General features: G+C 37.1%; 1 protein-coding gene across 6 annotated transcripts in view; it reads left to right on the top strand.

The window, feature by feature from the left end:
* The window catches only part of RAPGEF2 (Rap guanine nucleotide exchange factor 2), a 195,329-nt gene that overhangs the window by 147,606 nt on the left and 28,011 nt on the right, over positions 1-19,712 (top strand). For all 6 annotated transcript variants that reach the window (XM_063335391.1, XM_063335393.1, XM_063335392.1 and 3 more), the window contains 9 exons: positions 7,658-7,835; positions 9,432-9,568; positions 10,117-10,275; positions 11,860-12,012; positions 12,396-12,560; positions 15,962-16,069; positions 16,158-16,361; positions 16,450-16,558; positions 18,808-19,054. In XM_063335391.1, the coding sequence (XP_063191461.1) occupies positions 7,658-7,835; positions 9,432-9,568; positions 10,117-10,275; positions 11,860-12,012; positions 12,396-12,560; positions 15,962-16,069; positions 16,158-16,361; positions 16,450-16,558; positions 18,808-19,054 (1,460 nt within the window). The remainder of the gene's footprint in view (positions 1-7,657; positions 7,836-9,431; positions 9,569-10,116; positions 10,276-11,859; positions 12,013-12,395; positions 12,561-15,961; positions 16,070-16,157; positions 16,362-16,449; positions 16,559-18,807; positions 19,055-19,712) is intronic.

The raw sequence follows: 19,712 nt of genomic DNA on the forward strand, positions 1-19,712 counted from the left end.
AATTTCCTGGAAATTAAAAAAAAACCCAAACAGCTCTTCAGAAACTTCAGAGAAATGCTTATTTATGTAATCGCCAACCTAGTGTGTGACTCCCATGATAAGTTTTGTTTGCAATAATGGAATCAACAGAATGGTTTGTGTTCAGAGAGGGTTAATGGTTTTCTGAAGTGTTTGCTGGGAGAACATTTAAAATATTCTTTTAAATTTAATTTAAAAAATAATCTGTTCTTGGTGATCTTAAAACATACTATCTGGTTTCTTCAATTAATCTACAATTAATACCTCATTTAAAGATGTCTTGGCACAGATGTATTGAGAACTGTGTAATTGTTCAATGTCACAGTAATTGTTAAAATAACCCGTGTCCCTATCAAGACTGAGAAATATGAGCATGTACTGTGGAATGTACACAATGGTTTTGTGTTAATGCATATACTTGAAGAAACATTTATGAAGGAAATTAATTGATAATTTCAGGTGTGGAAATGGGTAAGGTTCTTAAATTCTTGAATTTAACTTAATGGTACCAAGTATTGTTTGACTTCATGATTTCTGATATTGTGGTAAATCATGAATTTCTGACCTCAATGTAGGAATGTAATGTAGCAATGTTAAGTTATGTTAAAGTACTGCTCAAAAAACCCCACAACAAAATAAAATGGACGTAATTTGAATTCTGTAGGGTTAAGTCAAGGATTAAATAAACAGAAATTCTTCTTGAAACCAAGAGATTGGATCAATCATTCTCTCTCAAGTGTTTGCCTTTTAGTTCTCTCCCAAGTGTTTACTCAAAACTAGTAATCCATAACCAAGTCATCTACATGTTATTGTTTTTCTTCAAATTTAATAGGTCTTAGTCAAAGCTCAGAATTGTTGTTCTTCTGATTCTTATGTTCTGTATATAACGGTATTTTTCTGTTCAGTAGGGTGGACTTCGTTATGGCTAAGTAGAAAGCAATGATTTAGAAAGATTGCCCTCTTATCTTGCAATTGATAAAATAAATGTTTTCTTTTTTAAAATTATACTATTAATTAGATCTTTATTGTTGAAATCTGAGGTAGTGATATGCCATGTTTTGCATCCTAGTAAATTTTAGCTCTATAGCCTTAAGAGCAGCTGTTTGCAGTGAAAATATGTTCATGGTCTTTTAAGATTTTTTTGAATAAATTATGAAGCTGAATCTTCAGATGCTTTCAGCATTGCGCTGAGAATATTTCCTTTTAAATATTAATGCTGTAACTAAATTTGTTTGTCAAATGTTGCACATGAAAGAACTTCTTTTAGGATGAGAAGTACTTACCAAAATAAAATAAATAATCCTTTGTGTTTACCCTACCCGAGCCTCAAAAATATTTCAGGTGCCAATCAGTAAGTTCCTTAAATGTTGTTACTTTTATTTTAGGAAATAAGTTCAGAAAGTGGCTAACACTGTAATATGACTGGAGAGGGAGGGGATGCTGAATGTTAATCGATTGTGTGCCGGCTTGTGTTTGCCAAGAACAATACTTGTGTTGATTTGGCAAAGCAGATTGTTCACTGCTGCTTCTCATGTGTGGCTTCTCACTCCTGTTTCTCATGCTTAGTTAATGCTTCCTGTATGGAAGCATATACCCATTCCTATATGCTCGTGAAAGCTTCCTATACCTGTTACATATATTACCATATGACGATCCTGGTTTGAGAGCGAGATTTTAAGCCTGTGAACGCCTGTTATTCAACACACACACACACATAACACACCCCTCCCCCGTTTTTGGAAGGTGCTGTTGTGTTGGCTCAGCTCTTTCCTTTGCCAGCCTTCCTTTGCCTTATCCTGGCCTCAGCCCGGTGGCTTCCTGCCGGCCCTACGTGCCCTCTGGTCTCTGCCCAGATACGCCCGGCGGTACAGGAAACCGGGAACATCCTTTCTGAGACCCTCCCAGGATGTGTGTATTGCTTGGAAATTTTCAAGATGTCAACTTTGTTTTCTCATGAGTCTGACACAGTAACTTGTAGAGGAAAGGTCCACCTTCCAAAAAGTCTTCCCAAAGGAGCCCAAACCTTTTTCTCTCAAACCAGAGGATCCATGCAGCCTGCCCCTAAGTCACTGTATGCAAAAATAAAGAGGTTTTACCTTAAGATTAAGTCAGTCTTTCTGACTGTATCAGCCTTCAGGGCTCTGGGTATCGTAGCATACCAGGTCGGAAGGGACCCCAAGGATCATCTGGTCCAATCTTTCTTGACAAAAGCACAGTCCAGACAAGACAGCCCAACACCCTGTCCAGATGAATCTTAAAAGCGTCCAATGATGGTGAATCCACCACTTCCCTGGGGAGATTATTCCAATGGCTGATTGTTCTCATTGTGAAAAATTTCCCTCTTTTCTCCAGTCAGAATCTCCCTGGGACTAACTTGTACCCTTGTAATGCAAGGATGTCTGAAACGGCTCAGGTAAACTAGGTCCTGCTGAACTCCCCCCCTGCAGCTTTGGCTAAGTCCTGTGGAGTACCTTAGCACCCACCTGGATTCATTCCTGTCCAGCCTGCTCCAGGTGAACCTGCTTTGGCGGGGGTTGGACTAGATGTCTGAAGGTCCCTTCCAACCCGTACCATTCTGTGATTCCTGGTGAGTTTGGGTCCTCTAATCTATTCTGCAGTTTATAGCCTAGGAGTAACTTCCAGAGTCTTTGTTCCATATGCCTGTGGTCTCAGGAAACATTGCTCCGATAGGGAGGAAACATTGCTGGCGATAGGGGAGGATGCTGCTCCTGGTGTGCATTATCTGGATTATTACATTTTTCCATCTCTAGGGAGGAATAGTGCTCAGACTGACTCCGGTGACAGACGTAGACTACTGTGCTGTAAATTTTATAGTAGATAATGGAAGAATAAATATGAAGAGAGAGCAGTAGAAATCTTAGACTGAAGCAGTTTTAAGGTATTTCATGGCCATTTGCACTTGTGTTAGTAGAATATAAAAAAAAATTTTACTACCTTAGATTTCTTTCTGTGTGATTTGTGTACATGTAATAGTTCTAATTGATTGTTATATATGTGATAATTCTTTAACAAACAAATACATAGTATAATTACATGGAATGAATCTCATAGTAATTTATTTATATTGTAAACTTTTGCCCAGTGAGTTGAAGCCTAATGTAAAACAAAACCCCAGCCATGTTTTCTCTCTGTGGAAAAGCTGGATCCAACGTGCCTATGTAGTGACAGGAGACAATCTTTTCAAGCTACTACTGGAACTTTTGTAAGCGATTTCACAAGACGTGTAGTGCCAGTGGTCGTGGTGTTTTGCATTATCTCATTAATTATGAAGTAAAAAATTAATCTTTTCACTAATAAACATTCTTAATTTCATTTTTTAGTTTATTTTTTGGCCCTTAAACTACTATAATCAAAAAATACGGTGGGGGAGTTATTTTTCAGCTGAGCTTGGCTGCTTTGTTAGCTTCATGGGCTTGAAGGACTGCACCAGACAACGAACATATTTTTGTGCAACAAGCGTCTTCTATACTTTAAAATTCTTTTCCAGTATTTTTCGCCTGCACGTTTGGAGATTTTGGTTTGTTGATTTAGGTGGTGACGTTAGTTACAAAGGGGATTTATTACCCAAAACAATGCAATTTTTCCTTAATGTTTCCTAAAGGAAATGGTTAAAATAAAATAAAAAAAAAAAGTCTAGGCTAAAATATTCTATTGAAAATACTAAGAAATCAGTAGTTAATTTGGTTAATTTTAAGGGTTTTCTAGTTTTTTCTCTTTATATTGTTAGAAGCAGCTGAAAGCTTGTTCACCAGACCAGTGTAGAAAAGAAAACTGTGAAGGCCACCTAAAACAGAGCCAGTCATCTTGTAAGCAGCTCTCCAAGTCTTTGCACTTTCTTTCCTATAATAAGGCTGGTACGTGTGTGCAGGCGTGTGTGATGAAACAGTTATAATATGTGAGGGAGAGTTACTTGGTTGTAAAGGCGTATGTCTGTTGAATAAGCCAACATCCCCCTTGGCCTCTGCTGTTCCTGTAGTCCATCAGCTCTCTCCTTATGTCTGTGTTCATGATGCCTCCAAAAAATGAAAGACCAGTGGAGTTGGGCTTGATCAGTTTCCTCTCGTATCAGTCTGAAGTGCCCAACAGGATCTTCCATTTCCCAAGTCCCACCAGTTTAACCTCATGAATGATAGTTCTTTTCTTTGTTGTTTTTTTTTTTTCTACCCCTCCTACAATCAGTCAAGGAGCCAAAGGCTAACTGAGAAAATGTACACAAGGCTCCTTTACTTTTCATGTTTTCCTAGTTATTTCATGGTATTTTTTAATTATCTGCTATTACTCAAAACTAGAAGTGACTTTGGCCTTGGAGATCCTTAGCAGCTGGAACAACCATTTTTGTATTACTACAATATTAGCCTGAAGAGACAACGCTTAAAATTGGGCAGGTCTCCTTAGGTACTAAATGTGAAGTAACTCTTCAGCTCAGGCTTGAAAATGTCTGTCTTAGCCTCCTGACTTTTTTGTTGGTGATGCAACAAATAAAATATTATGCTGTCGTTATGTGATTCCTTTGAAGCTTCAGCAAATTTTTCATGCCAGCGTTCCAACTGTGAAGAAAATTTTCATTGCAACTGGTATTCAGACTTTGGAGAGACATTGTTTTCTGCTTTAAGCTGTAACCAGCATTTTTCTTACATGCCATCTCTTTAGATTTATTTAATTGAAGCTAATTTCTCTTATTACCCAAAAAACAAGGGACAACCTGCGTCTATGAAAGCAGTGATTTCCAAGTTGTACTTCATCCTTGACTAAATGCCCTGGGAAGCTCTAAGCCTCATGACCGACTGTAGTGCAAATTCTGTCGGGTATTCTTCTTGTGTTCTAGATTTTCTGCTGCTGAGGTTTATAAGGAAGCCTCTGTCAGCAAAGGAGCTAATCGAGGTTTTCCCTTTAGTCTTACACAAATGCATGGCAGTCGCTTCATAACGAAGGGTTCCTGTGCAGGTATGCTTGACTCTTCTAACACATGAGGGGGTACAAAAGTACTCGAAGTAGGTGGGTTATGAAGTTTAATTAAGTGTCAGCAAGAGGACCTTGAGTACCTAATGTCATACTTGATGCTACTAAGCCTAAAGAAGCTATTCGCAGTGTTTTGTAGATAAGTTGGTTCGTGCTTTTAACATGAAGACAGATCCAGTTATTCTCCATAATGTAACAAAACTCATGCAAAACTTTTTGTGTGTATAAACTGAGAATGAGTCCCTGTGGGAGGAATTGCCTGATTCTTTACTACTGTGAATGCGTGTTGCCTATGTGAAAAGACTGTGTTTGTGTTCCTTTGATAACTTTTGCATAATCAGATCTTTTTCAGAAAATTGCTTTTAAAAAAGTATCTTTTTTTCTCAGAATATAAGGTTTATTTTTAAAAGTTAAAGTTACATTAGTAAATTTTCTTGTTACTCTGTGGATTTGTTGCATTCAGTTCTGAGCTTTGTTGCTGTGGTTCATATTTTTGGATAACTAGGAAGTTAGAAATATTTGCTTTATCATTCAGATTTCTTCCAACGACTTCAGTTGTCAAAAAGATTTAATTAGCTCTGTAAAAAGTGATCATCTTCAGCAAATACTTGTAACCTTCAATTGTAATTTTTAAAGTATTTTCTGAATACATAATTGCATTTGATTTATGTGAGTTTTTTTTTAAATAGCATCAATAGATAATAGAGCTTCTATTTCTGTTTGGTTTTGGTTTATTGTTTTAAGACAGTCAAATAACTTGTCTTTTAATAATCAGTTTTGTACAATATGTCTGATTTTTCTCACGTGTGTTAGCATCGTGTGACTAAATTTACTTCTGCATTCATCTTACCAACATGCTTTTGAGAAAGCTTATTCCAGGCAGGTTGGGGAGGCGCTTGTTAGTAATGGGAAGGTTTGCAAAATTGGCTGTGAATTAGTCAGTCTCACTGCCACTGGAATTATCACTGTTGGAGACTCCCGATTCTGACAGATCGGTGTCATAAGCTGTGTGTCTACTGACTCATCGTCGCTAATTTTTCCACCAGTCGCTTTTGATGAAGGCTATTTTGTAAGAGTAGTTAGAGCAACTGTTTCAAATATATCATAGGGAACATGCATGTTAAGCACAGTAAGACTGCTGATGAAAATACTGCTATCGGTGCTATCATTTTTGTGATCGGTTTGTATGCCTGTATAGCAACCTTCTTTAGCCTGCTTAAGAAACGCTCAGCATTTCTTCTTTAAAAAAATAAACCGCCTTGTGAATAACTTGAATATTGTGTAGGTGCTGTTATGCTTTTTATATTAACAAGACCCTGCTACAAAGCTTGTGTTGTGCTGTAGGACAGAAGCATTTAAGGATGACACCGGCTGCCCTGGTGGTCTCCAGCCATATGCTGCCATTCATAAGGTGGCTGCCTATAATGGCATTAAAGTAACAGATGTCAGCCACAGCCAGTGAGGCAGGACTAGGGAAGATGATTCTACGAAAATACCAACATAATTTGTTTTACCCTCTCTGTGTTTGGAGGGTGACCTAGTTATTGGTTTGGTTGTGTTTGGTTTTTGTTTTTCTTTACCAGTGTGAGAGACTGATCAATGAAACTGTCTTTAGTCGCTGTGTTTGCCCCATCTAGTATTTTTAAAGTAGACATGTGCTTCTGGAGTCTCAGAAACAAACCATCCCTATAAGGCGTGTGAAACTTGTTTTCTCAAGCCACGGCTTTAAACTTGGTGATTAGAAGCTTGCATTTCCTTCAAAATTGTCATAGATAAGCCTTGGCAGCTGCCGTGGTATTAAATCAAGTTCTGAGAAAAAAGCAGCTTTGTCAGCCGTGACAGACAAATGTTTGTGGGATTTATTAAGTGTTTGGTCTTAAACCGAATCATTAAAATGTAGTTACCTTTAGGTGCTATACTGATGACCTCAGGCTATATATGGACTATGTTTTCCTTCATTTTAATACAATTTAAATGATGTTAAGTTTGGTAGATAATCTGTGTAGTCCATCTTGTGGTGTTTAAGTAGTGACTTTGCATTTTTTCTGCATCTGTAAATTCTTACACAGTTTATCAGCAAATTAAAGCCATATTTAACTATGTTCGACTGGAATTTTAAAAGAAAAATACAGTCCTAGGTTACTGCGACATAGCAAAATTCATATAGTGTTTTGATGCTGTACTTATTTTCCAAAAATCTGTCTACTTAAAATTATATTGCATTTCTAGCTGTCTGAAAATGCACAGATGAGGCGGGAACGGAAACTGTTTTAAATGAACTGCTTATTTAAAAAAATCAGCTAATATTCCAACAAATTCTTGGAAGAAATTCCAAGAAATTCTTCCTTGAAATATAACTGCCTTCAATTCCCCCAAGACCCACTGATTAAATAACGTCAGTTGAATCCTGTTTGTGTGTGGCTGATTGAAACAAGTGTTAAAAGCCCTGTTTAAACAATAGTTTTGGCTTGATTAATTGTTAGTTGTTTTAAAAAGATATGTAAAGAAGAAAGCAATATAAAAAATATTGAGTAAATCTGAGTGATCTGTTAGGTGATAGAATTAATTTCTGTACATTTAACTAGAAAACTGTATCAGTGAATAACACATTTGAATGTTTTCATAATTATTTTTTTACATTTTTTACACATGAATTTAGGCTACAGAAAGTGAGGCTGGTGATATGGATCTCAGTGGGTTGCCAGAGACAGCAGTGGATTCTGAGGATGATGATGATGAAGAAGACATTGAAAGGGCATCGGATCCTTTAATGAGTAGGGATATTGTTAGAGACTGCTTGGAGAAAGACCCAATAGACAGGACAGATGATGACATTGGTAAGTATTGAAGTGTAGTAAATTACTGTCAAGCTTGTTCTCCTTCACCAAAAAAAAATTACTTCTTGAGGTTTTATTTTAATCATTGGCTTTTGTAGTTGGTAAGTTTAGTATTTATTCTGTGAGGTGATTCATAAATGCCATAAATTCAGCCAGTGAATGAGTACAGCCAAAGAAGAAGAAGAAAACATATATAGTACGGGTGAAAACCTCTTAGTTGCTGGCCCTTTTGACCTCAAGCTTCAATTTTTAATTGATATTAGAACTGGTTTACGAAGTAAACATCACTGTGTACTGAAAGACAGTTAGACAGAACTGTCAATATTAACGTAAGTCAACATTAACGTCAACACTGGATGCTTATCACATTACATTTTTTAATTGTAAGTGGTGATGTTGTGTCTGTTTTTAACTAGATATACATTTGTGTTAAACATTGGAGCCATTAAGACATTTGCATAAATGTGCATCTAATCAAACTAATTTGCTATGATTAGAGAAGAGAAGGCTCAGAGGGATCTCATCAGTGCGTACAAATATCTGGAGTGAGGGTGTAAAGATGACAGAGCCAGGCTCTTCTCAGTGATGCCCAGTGAGAGGATCAGTTTGTGGAAGGGGCACAAACTGAAAAGCAGGAGGCTCCATCTGACCAGTAGAAATGCCTTTTTTTTTTTTTTTTTATACTGTGACCAAGTACTGCACAGGTTGCCAAGAGAGGTGGTAGAGTCTCCCTCCTTGGAGATATTCAGAAGCCATATGGACACGGTCCTGGGCGATTGTCTGTAGGTGGCCCTGCTTTAGCAGGCAGGTTTGACCAGATGACATCCAGAGGTCCCTTCCAATCTCATCGATTCAGTGATTCTGAGTAAATAAAAAATTACTAAAAAGATGGGGTCCTATTGACTACTTTCAGTAGTTCTTTTAGATCAAACTGAATGCAAAAATGTCTAGCATTTAGGACATATAATCCCTCAGCAGGACTACTAAGAAAAATTGAGTTCCGCTGTTATGAACAATGTAAAAAGCAGAAATACGTGAGAATTTCACTGTTGAGTACAAGTGCAACTCCAGTGACGCAGAAAATAGAGCAGCAGTAGTCACCTTTAAGTCACTAATCCTGTCTGATCCATCCAAGGAAACTTTGTGAATCTGCCTGATGATGATCAGGTACAATTTACTGTTAAGTCTAGCCTAGGAAGGGATGACTTTACCAATGAACTTGCTCAGTTTTGTGAAATTTCCCTTCTTAATGTCTCGTTGTGTTTTATATAGGCCTATCACAGTCTTAAGGGATTACTGCCCTGGCTTGGAGTATTACAAATATGATTGGTTGTATTCAGAGCTCTTGGTTACATTACAATTCTTCCATTATGCTGACTTTTACTTTGCAGGGCTTCTATTGATGATATGACCAGCCAGTCTGTGTCTACAGAATACCCAGTAATTACAACAGGCCACTGTACATGATTTATTAGTATACAGAAACGATTGTGCAGCATTTTAGCTTAAGTAGCCTCGGGCGTCTTGCTGAAGAACTGTCTTTACTGTGCTTTGTTGTTTTGACATGCACGACTCAGTGGGCTTTTTCTCCTTCAGAACAACTACTGGAATTCATGCACCAATTGCCTGCTTTTGCCAACATGACAATGTCAGTGAGGAGAGAGCTCTGTGCTGTAATGGTGTTTGCAGTTGTGGAGAGAGCAGGAACTATTGTACTAAACGATGGGGAAGAGGTCAGTAGAAGTTACTTTGGACTCTCCTATTATACCAGACATCCCAGATTCCGCAAGGTTAAGGTCCTCTTTCGTTGCTAAAAAAAAAAAAAAGTAGTAACATTGAGCAGGTAAATTAAGCCCTTTTTGTTCTGGGTTACTTTGAAAGCATTTGTTTAAGCACTTGCACATTGTCTTACGCAATAAAAGCAAAAGAAAATACTCTTCGTAATGTAAAAAAATGCTTCCTGCCTATTGGAGCTGATTTTGTGAGTTTATTTCAATGTTTAAATGTATTTTAAAACATAAACATCCCTTTAAAAAAATATTTATTTATTTATTTTACAGTCTTACATAAACTCTTAACATTAAAGATAAGCTTAAGATCCTGGTTTTCTTGAGCTGGAAATAGCTGCACATTGAAGGTAAACTAGCTTATAAATGTTTTTAATAGGTACTAAAAAATAACTTTTCCTTTGGAAAAACTGTGAGGGTTGTATCTGTAAAGTATGATACTACAAGGTTAAGTAATTCGCTCTTCATGTATCCTGCACTATTTTGGTTTGTAGCTGGATTCCTGGTCAGTCATTTTGAATGGGTCTGTGGAGGTGACGTACCCTGATGGAAGAACAGAGATACTCTGCATGGGGAACAGTTTTGGTGTTTCCCCTACCATGGAAAAAGAATACATGAAAGGAGTGATGAGAACCAAAGTGGATGACTGCCAGGTAGAGTGTCGGACTGTAATACATGCAAAATCCATACATGTAGGCGTAGTGCAACTCAATAGCCAGACACGTTTTTATTTTAAACTGAATATATGTAAAATCTCCAGTGCGTGACCCTGCACAATAGTTGGGAAATACGACTCCTGCATACCCAGTCTGGGAAATTGAATTCTCTTCATCTGGATAGGGATAATTTTGGATGAAGAGGTTTGTCTACATGCTTCCTCCAGAACTTGAGGCCCAGCAGCCTGTTGCATACATCCATTGCTTCAAATTTTCCCTTACTAGGATCTCAAGGTCCATTAGCCATTGTAGGCTCTTGTACAGGTAATAGCCATTCTTCCTTCCTTGAATCAGCTGTTGAATCTTAAAGTAATACAAGCTTCATCTCCAATGGTTTGAGTGGAAGATCTGCTTTCTGCTAATCTGGCCTTTCAAGAAAAATGCCTTAATGTTTGCTGTGACACAAGCAGTCAGATATAAGTAATGCTTCTCATAGCATAAGATTATTAGCCTAATCTGGATACGTGATTGCTATTTGCTTATTCACATCCAGAAAATAATAGCCAAATGAAATGGGTGTAAATGGAGTCACCTGGTTTAATTTGACCATCTGACTTCCAAAAAGTGCGTAAATAGTCTCTTGTTAGGATAATGTTTTGCAACAAATCCAAACCGTGGGACTCCTGTTTCAGCTACTACTGGCTGCTGGAAATAGAAAAGGTATGTAAATGAAGTATAAAGAATGCAGGAGAAAATACTATCTCTGTGAATCTCATTCCTTTGTCCTAAGTGTGTACATGATGATTTAACAGGTTTTCAATCAGAAGAAACATTGTTATTTCCTTTCAGTTAAATACCCAGGTTCATATGAGAAGACAAAGGTATAAAAGTGTTAACAAGTTATAGAAGGCAATTCATAGCGTGTATTTTCTTTTTCTAAGCTGTAGTGGGTGGTCTTAATTATATTTGCATAGTGTAAGTGCTAGGAATATTCGTAAGATATTTATTCTTGCACTTATTCGTGGCTGGGCAGGTGATTGTAGAAAATATTTTTCTTGCTGTATGCCTTAATCCAGAAGTAATTTGTTTCTGTGTTCATGTAATTGAATAAATGTTAGTTTTCTTAATGATTGACTTTATTAATAACCAGCTATGAAAAATGAAGCTTATTTACAATACAAATAGGCACAAAAAATAAAAGCTAGGTTTTCTCTTCAATCTTTTAACCCTTCTAAATACCACACAAAAGCTAGTGTGGGAGAAACAAATACCAGCTAGGATACTGAGCTTCCTGTCTTCAGCAGAGCGGAGGCCAAAGGAGCTAAACAAAAATGGCTGATAATGCTAAATCATTTTGCTGTGATGAATTTTGGTCTCCTCTAACTGCAAGATTGTAGTGGAAGTACTGTGCTTACGTATTCATCTGCTTACTACAGCTGAACTGCTGGAAAGACAAATTTGGCTCACTGCAGGTTGAGAAACTACTTTATATTTTCTATTAATAGAGCACTTGCATCTTAAGTCTAAATGCTTTTCTGGAGATTTTGCCTTTTAATACTGGTGCGCGATGATTCTTTCCAGTTTGTTTGTATAGCCCAGCAAGATTATTGCCGCATCCTCAATCAAGTGGAAAAGAACATGCAGAAGGTAGAAGAGGAAGGGGAGATTGTGATGGTGAAGGAGCACAGGGAGCTTGATCGCACCGGAACAAGAAAAGGTCACATTGTCATCAAGGTAAAAGCAAAAGAGGGAGTATCTTGCAAATGTCTGAATTCTGTAAACTTCTTAACTTGGCAAGTTAGGTCCAGGATTAGTTGAGATACATATTATAAAAATATTTATTTGAAAATAGTTAATATTTCTCATTTTTTCTCTTTACAATTATGCACATTGATAACTAGGTGATTTCCATAGAATGCAATTACAGACATTTTTTACATTTCTTATCACAATGGTTACGCTGTTATTTGCTTAGCTTGTCAGTTAATAGATGCCAGTATTCTTTCTAGTGTAACGCATCATCAGTATGTTATGAGAAGACAAATTTGCATTTATTGAAAATCTATTTTAATAACTAAGGTTTGGGTGTTCTGGTTTTTGTGTTACTTTTTTTATAGGGAACAGCTGAAAGGTTAACAATGCATTTGGTGGAAGAACATTCTGTGGTAGACCCAACATTTATAGAAGACTTCCTGTTGACGTATCGGACCTTTCTTTCCAGCCCAATGGAAGTGGGCAAGAAGTTGTTGGAGTGGTTCAATGACCCCAGCCTCAGGGATAAGGTTAAAATCCCCTGAATTACATACCTGTTAGCATTTGCATTGAAACATAGGCTATTAAGAAGAAAATAAGTTTTAGAGGGAGTGACTAAACTGAATAAGACACAGATAGCTCATTATGTATCTTAATGGCAGAATATATGGATAAAACTGAGAAAATGGTTTTTCCTTATTTTATTGTATTTTATTTAAGTACTAATCGTAGAATCATAGAATAGTTTGAGTAGGAAGGGACTTTTAAAAGGCCATCTAGTCCAACCCCCCTGCAGCGAGCAGGGACGTCTTCAACTAGATCATGTTGCACAGAGCCCCATCCAACCTGACCTGGAATGTTTCCAGGGATGGGGCATCTACCACCTCTCTGGGCAACCTGTGCCAGTGCCTCACCATCCTCACTGTAAAAAATGTCTTCCCTGTATCTAGTCTAAATCTACCCTCTTAATTTTAAAATCATTGCCCTTTGTCCTATTGCAACAGGCCCTCCTAAAAAGTTTGTGCCCATCTTTCTTATAAGCCCCCTTTAAGTACTGAAAGGCTGAAATAAGGTCTCCATGGTCTCTTCTCCAGGCTGAATAACCCCCAGGTCACTCATGTGTTCAGGCAAGGTAAATTAGCCATGTTTTACCTTGCTGTGTTTTTACAACATAACCTAGTTGCTTGCGATTACAGGAAAAGTTTTTTCCAGTAATTAATATTTTTATTTAATATAATTCAATAGAATTCTATTGCGTCTTGAAATTTGAGCATATAACTAAGTTCTGTGTTTTCCATACATATTACTAGTTAACGCAACTTGGCAAACATTTTGTGATAATTTATTTTTGTATAAAGACACTATAAAATAATCGCCATTGTTAAGAATCTGTTGAGCCTTACACAGCATTAAAAAAAAAAAAAGCCACCCAAACACAAGAAACCAATCAAACATCCTTTTCCCTAAACAAAACCGCCGTGATGGAAGAATAAGACCCTGTATATCCAGTTTTGGCACACTGATTGCACTGTCTATTGAGGCTATACTGTGCTTCACACTCCAATGCTTTATTTTCGCTTGTATACAACTTTCTCGTATGTCAAAAAACTAGTGAAAAAATTCAAGATGTTATTTGCAAATTTGAAAGCAAGGGAATTCTATCCATAAGGTTAAAGAGAAATTTGGTTTTCAACTTTTATTTAAATCTGGGTATTTCTTCTAGAAATGCTAGTATATCTGTGCCTCGGGGGAAGGATCTTACATTTGGCAGAGAGGATAGGCTTTGCAGCTAATATTATTTAGCATAGCCTTGTTACAGCTTCAGAGCTGTAATATTGGAGTTCATCTTTAAACTTATTTTTCTTGGCCTCCAATGGATAATCCCCTTAGCCTCTGTAAAAGCATGAGCCGGCACAGTTGCTGGTATCAGGTCTGAAAACAGAGCAGCTCTTTGTTCTGCCATCTTAATAACCAACTCCTTCTGACACCGAGCAGCAATGACAAAAAGGCAAGAGTTGAGAACAGCTTGGGACAAGCGGAGATAAGCGAGTAGGGAACAAGGAATCTGGGAGATCTTGGCTGTTTTGTATTAGGGGCTGATAGGCAGTGAGGAGAGGGAAAGGAGTGAGTAAAACTTCCTGAGGATGATCAGAACTCAGTAGGAATCAGACTGGGACATTTGAGATACAGCTTTACTGAGGATTTTGCCCAGAAGCAGGGTACTTGACTGTAATCCTCTTTTAATGCTGTGTCTGGTTGTGACACAAGTAATGACATTCCTCTGGAAGTCACTGTTCAACCCTTTTCCTTTTGTGTGCAGTAGTAAGTCCCAACTCTGACAGCAGCATTGATATTGAAGGTGTCACTGTAGTGATTTAAAGTATATTACATGGTATGGCTTGCAACTTCCCAGCCAATTTTAAAAATCTGCAATAAGCCTGAATTTAACCAGACGTTGCCTGGATCTTCTAATGTCATCCACGTTAATAAAAATCACCACAGACGTTTAACAGAAAGGAAGTTCATCTTCAATTTCAAAGGTAGAAAAATCTCAAATATGTCAGAAATGCTACCCCTAGCCTACATCCCTGTGGCTGGGGGATGCAGCACGTAGTGCTGTGCAGTCGCCTCCTGTTAGAAATCTGAACTCTCGGAGTTCCGAAGTACTTGATTTGTTTGGTCATGAATTTCAGCAATTATTCTGAATTCACTTGCTTTTCTGATATAAAAGGGAAACTACTTGGAAACTCCATAAAGACAATAAGCTCTACAGCTCCCATGATGGTGGCAGGGTTTGGTTTTTGGATGCCTTGTGTCAGATCTTTAGCAGAAGAGGCTGCAGAGGTTTAGATCTTGTGCAGATGCAGAGAACGGACAGTGCTTAACTTTAGCTGATTAAAATTTGTATGAGATTTTTTTCTCAAGCTCTAGTTTTTGAAATGCTTAGGGGCTTTCCCTTACTAACCTGTTTGCCCACCATAACAGAAGAAACGTGGCTGTATTTTTAAGATAACTTTGAGTGGCACATCCATTGTGTATTCAGGAGCTTTTAAAGATAGCATGAGTCAATACTAATTCGAGACATAAAAAATCTTTTATTTTGTCAGCACAAGTGCTGCTGATGTTCCAGGTCAAATCGCATACCAAGATAAAATTTTATAGTGGAAGCATATATTTTTAAAAATTGTGGCTCTTATTTTGTGACTTCACCTTCAGTAATACCAATTGATAGTATTCCTTTAGGGTTTTTTTCTTAACAAACTGTAATATACCAGCTAAGATCGTTCTGAACTTGATAATCATAGTCGCTTTGAGAGAGTAGGGGTGGAGAAGAAAGGAGGACTAGTAAACTGAAAGATTGACTCTAAGGAAAAGAATTGCATGTATTTGCTGTTAAGTCCTCTTTCCTCCTTCTGACAATAACTCCTTTTTCCTCCCTTTCTAAACGTACAATAGCTCTTTTACACAGGTAAATGCCTAATGAAGTTAATAGTGGCTTATCTAAAGATTTGTGAGATGTGAGAGCCAATATGAAATAATATCGGAAGCTTTATGATCATGCGCTTGAAGAGTTAAGCAGATTTGGAAATAGACATGAACAGGAAATGAATCTAACTCCTTGCTTTGTACATGTGTGCTCTATTCCCTACTCCATCAAACTTGATACAGCCAGTGTTAATTTTATAATTCATAGTATCGTTAATGAAATACGACATACAATTGCTTATACAAGTAAGAGCAGTTTTAATACTTAAGTAGTTCTGTCCTCCCGGTAAATGATTGCATATTAGTGAAGTTAAGTTTGAGCGCGTATATATAATATTTAGGATTCCAATGGAAATTTACAGGGACTTGAAGGAGCAGTATTTTTAAAGGACTTAGCTGTTCTGGATATTCCTGTAAAATATTTATATTATTGATTAATTTTCAGGTTACACGGGTAGTATTGTTGTGGGTGAACAATCACTTCAATGATTTTGAAGGAGATCCTGCTATGACTCGATTTCTGGAAGAATTTGAGAACAATTTGGAGAGGGAGGTGAGAGCGAGGGTTTTTTCTGACAATTTGGGATGGCAGGGAGTAACCAGGCTACCGATACATCACTCATTATGCTTTTCTTTTGTAGAAAATGGGTGGACATTTGAGGCTGTTAAATATTGCTTGTGCTGCTAAAGCTAAACGAAGATTGATAACCTTGACAAAGCCATCTCGAGAAGCCCCTTTGCCTTTTATCTTGCTGGGAGGATCAGAAAAGGGATTTGGAATCTTTGTTGACAGTGTCGATTTTGGTAGCAAAGCTACAGAAGCAGGCTTGAAACGTGGAGACCAGGTATGTAATTTTAATTTTATTTTAATTCTTTCCTTTTTTTGTTTCCTTTCTCTTAGCTAGAAAAAAATAACACTACCTGTATTTTTAGATTCTGGAAGTGAACGGTCAAAACTTTGAAAACATTCAGCTGTCAAAAGCCATGGAAATCCTTAGAAATAACACTCATCTGTCTATCACTGTGAAAACCAATTTATTTGGTAAGTTTGTGTTCATTTCTTTTCTAATTTCTGTTCTGATTTAAATGGGATCTTAAATTATTTTTTTAATGGTTTTAAATAGTTTTGTTTGAAGCACTTTTGTACTGGGGAGCATAGAAAAAGGAAGCTTGCAGGTCCTAAAATACCTTAGTTCACAATTACAGAGAAAAATTTATGAAAAGGGTCTTATGTGAAGTGACTTCCCTCTCACAAGTGCACGTTTCTGTATTAAAAGGAACTATTGCAACTATTTAGCTTGAATGTATAGAGTGTGCTTATACGTGTAACTTTTAGTCCTTTCTCAGGAAAGAAGCCTCTTTTGGAATTTCCATTGATCAGTGATCTTAATCTGACTGCTGAACTTGCTCACAGTTTTTTCAGTCCATGCCTACAATGAGTGCAACAAGGTTAATAAAAACTTTCTTGCCAGCTGGGTGAAAACAATCTCTCCACCCTCCAAATCTATTCTCTTCGTTTCTCTCTCTAACAAGTACTATAGCAGTCATGAAGGAGTCTTTAAGCAGCTCAGGACCTCAGTTGGCATCATAAGTAATTAACAGTTTGTGGGTTTTGTTTGAATTTTTTTTTTTTTTTTTTAACCACTGGATACTTGGATTTTTTTATATGATTTAGTGATATGCTTCCCAAGTATCTCGTTCGGAATCGGGTACTTCATCACAAATAACTAGGGCAGAATATTACCACAGGATGTCACTGCACTAACCGATGATTAAATATGCTTAGGTTATCTCCAAAAGTCATTTTCAAATCTGTTTCCTGGGATTTTTTTTTTTGCTTTACAGTAAAAATTCCAGTATTTCAATTATTTCTAATAATTAAGGCATTTCTTAATATATCTGTATATGCCTGTTTAGCAGTATGTGCTTGTTCTTTATGTATAAGTTCTGTGTAACCATCCTTCATACACTTGGCTTTTGGATCTCATGTGTTGCTTTAGTACGTTTAAGATTAAACCCGATTTCTTCATTTCTTCAGAAGCTGTGTTTTTCAAAGTTTTTAATCTTGTTGCTCCACTCCAGATACTGAAATCACATCACAGTAGAGTCTCAGAACAGCTACTTTCTGTGTATAGCATACAGTATTCCTTATCAACAAATCCCAAAAGCAGAGTTTCCTGGTTTTTTTAAGCAGCATGTTCTTATCCGTATCTAATTTGTCTCTCCAGCCCCCAGCTCCTATTCAACAGTACAGTTACTGGCTCGGATTACTCTCCTCCACTTTTCTCTGTGTGCCTTACTTGAAGCTTTTGAAGTCTCTTGGTGACTTGTGTACCTCTGGAGATAAGGATGAATATCAAGGACAAAATTAATACATAATAGTAAAACCTAGCCCCTAATACTCATCCTTAGCTGGTTGCCCTTGTTCCCACTTTTTCTACAGTGCCTTGGTTTTAATTATCAGTTTTCATGTATTACTAAAAATCAACTCATCAGGTTATTTTTCCATTTATATATGGAGATTTCCTCTCACCCTTAGAATATGTGACTTGATCTCCACATCAGTTTTGTTTGATGTGTTTAAATATGTCAACATTTTCGTGAAGCTGAAAGTTGCAGTAGAAGAACTAATTTGCAAATTCATCAGGTATTTCTGCCTCAGCAATGACTCTTTGCTAGGGAGCTGAGGGAGTCGGAGAGCTTCTTTTTGTCTAGCTGGCAGATGGACACAACAGCCCTGTCAAACATCCAAGATGCCTCAGTAGTCTCATACTTTCTTACATTTTCCTTATGACTGTGTTGCAATTGTTTCCCCTCCAATTTCTGATTTTTTGATCCTGTTGCTAATAACTTCTTGTCCATCTGAGAGCTCTTTTTGTTGCTGGCTCTCTGTTTAAAACCTTCCTTCTCAGTTGTCAGCTTTCCTATCTCGTTTTTGTCCAGTGTGCTCTTTTTATGCGTGCTACTGTTCTGCAGAAGCCCATGTCCTTAGGTTGAAAGGTCAAAGTCCTTCTGTTGACACCATCCGTGCAACCACGTGGTCATCTAGTGTATTTCTATTCTGAGCTGGGCCAATTTCTTGATTTTTGTAATACATACTACAGAAAATTAATGTCCATTTAAAAATGTAAATACTTTTTTAAAGACTTAATCTAAATTAATTTAATACTTGAATTGAATGAATATCCCAATTAGTTTTTTGTAATGATTAATATTAAACTGGTCTGGCGCACAGAGCTTTCTTTTACGTTTTTGTTCTTTTTCTTTCCTCCCTTTTCCTGTCTTGTGCAGTTTTTAAAGAACTCTTAACACGGTTGTCAGAGGAAAAAAGAAATGGTGCTCCCCACCTGCCTAAAATTGGTGATATTAAAAAGGCAAGTCGTTATTCCATCCCAGACCTTGCCGTTGATGTGGAGCAGGTGATAGGATTAGAAAAAGTAAATAAGAAAAGTAAAGCCAACACAGTTGGGGGAAGAAATAAATTAAAGAAGATACTTGACAAGACTCGAATCAGTATTCTGCCTCAGAAACCATACAAGTGAGTTTTTTATTTCCTCTTAAATATTTGCTTTGTATTAAATATCCCGTGATACTTATAATTTCTAATGATACTTTTTTATTTATTAAAGTGAGCCATACTTATATCTGAAAAAATATACTAGAAATACTAGTCTGAATGTTTGAATGATCATAGACTACTAACAGTGCAGCTCCTGACGTCAATATGGACGTATTTTACTTCTTATAGATAAAGTAACAGGAAAAAGTATTTGTGCCATTATTTACTGTTTCCTTTTAAGAGGACTGTTAACTGGAAGCATCCCGGGCAATTAATTTCAGAATAACTCTGCAAGCAGGTTTGCTTGCAAAGGGTTGATAGGAGCAATGGATTTCAACTTATCCACATTCCAGTGGTCTATAAGAATTTCTGCATACTGCTGTGAGGGAAACTGAGGTTAAAATTTTGACTTGTGTTCTTTGATAGAATTGAGCGTTTTTTTAATGAAAGCTAAATATGGTATCTGATATCGTTTATTCCATTAACACATTTTAGAAGGAGTTCTGATAAGGATTGTTGGAAACAATAGAAGAATGCGATTTGTATGATTTTATGGGAATCTGGTTCTTTGTGAAAACAGGTGGCATCGATGGGGAAAAATGAATTGTAGAGCGTAGTCGATGTGTAATCAGTGTTT

Source organism: Chroicocephalus ridibundus, chromosome 5, assembly GCF_963924245.1.
Source record: "Chroicocephalus ridibundus chromosome 5, bChrRid1.1, whole genome shotgun sequence".
Taxonomy (NCBI): domain Eukaryota; kingdom Metazoa; phylum Chordata; class Aves; order Charadriiformes; family Laridae; genus Chroicocephalus; species Chroicocephalus ridibundus.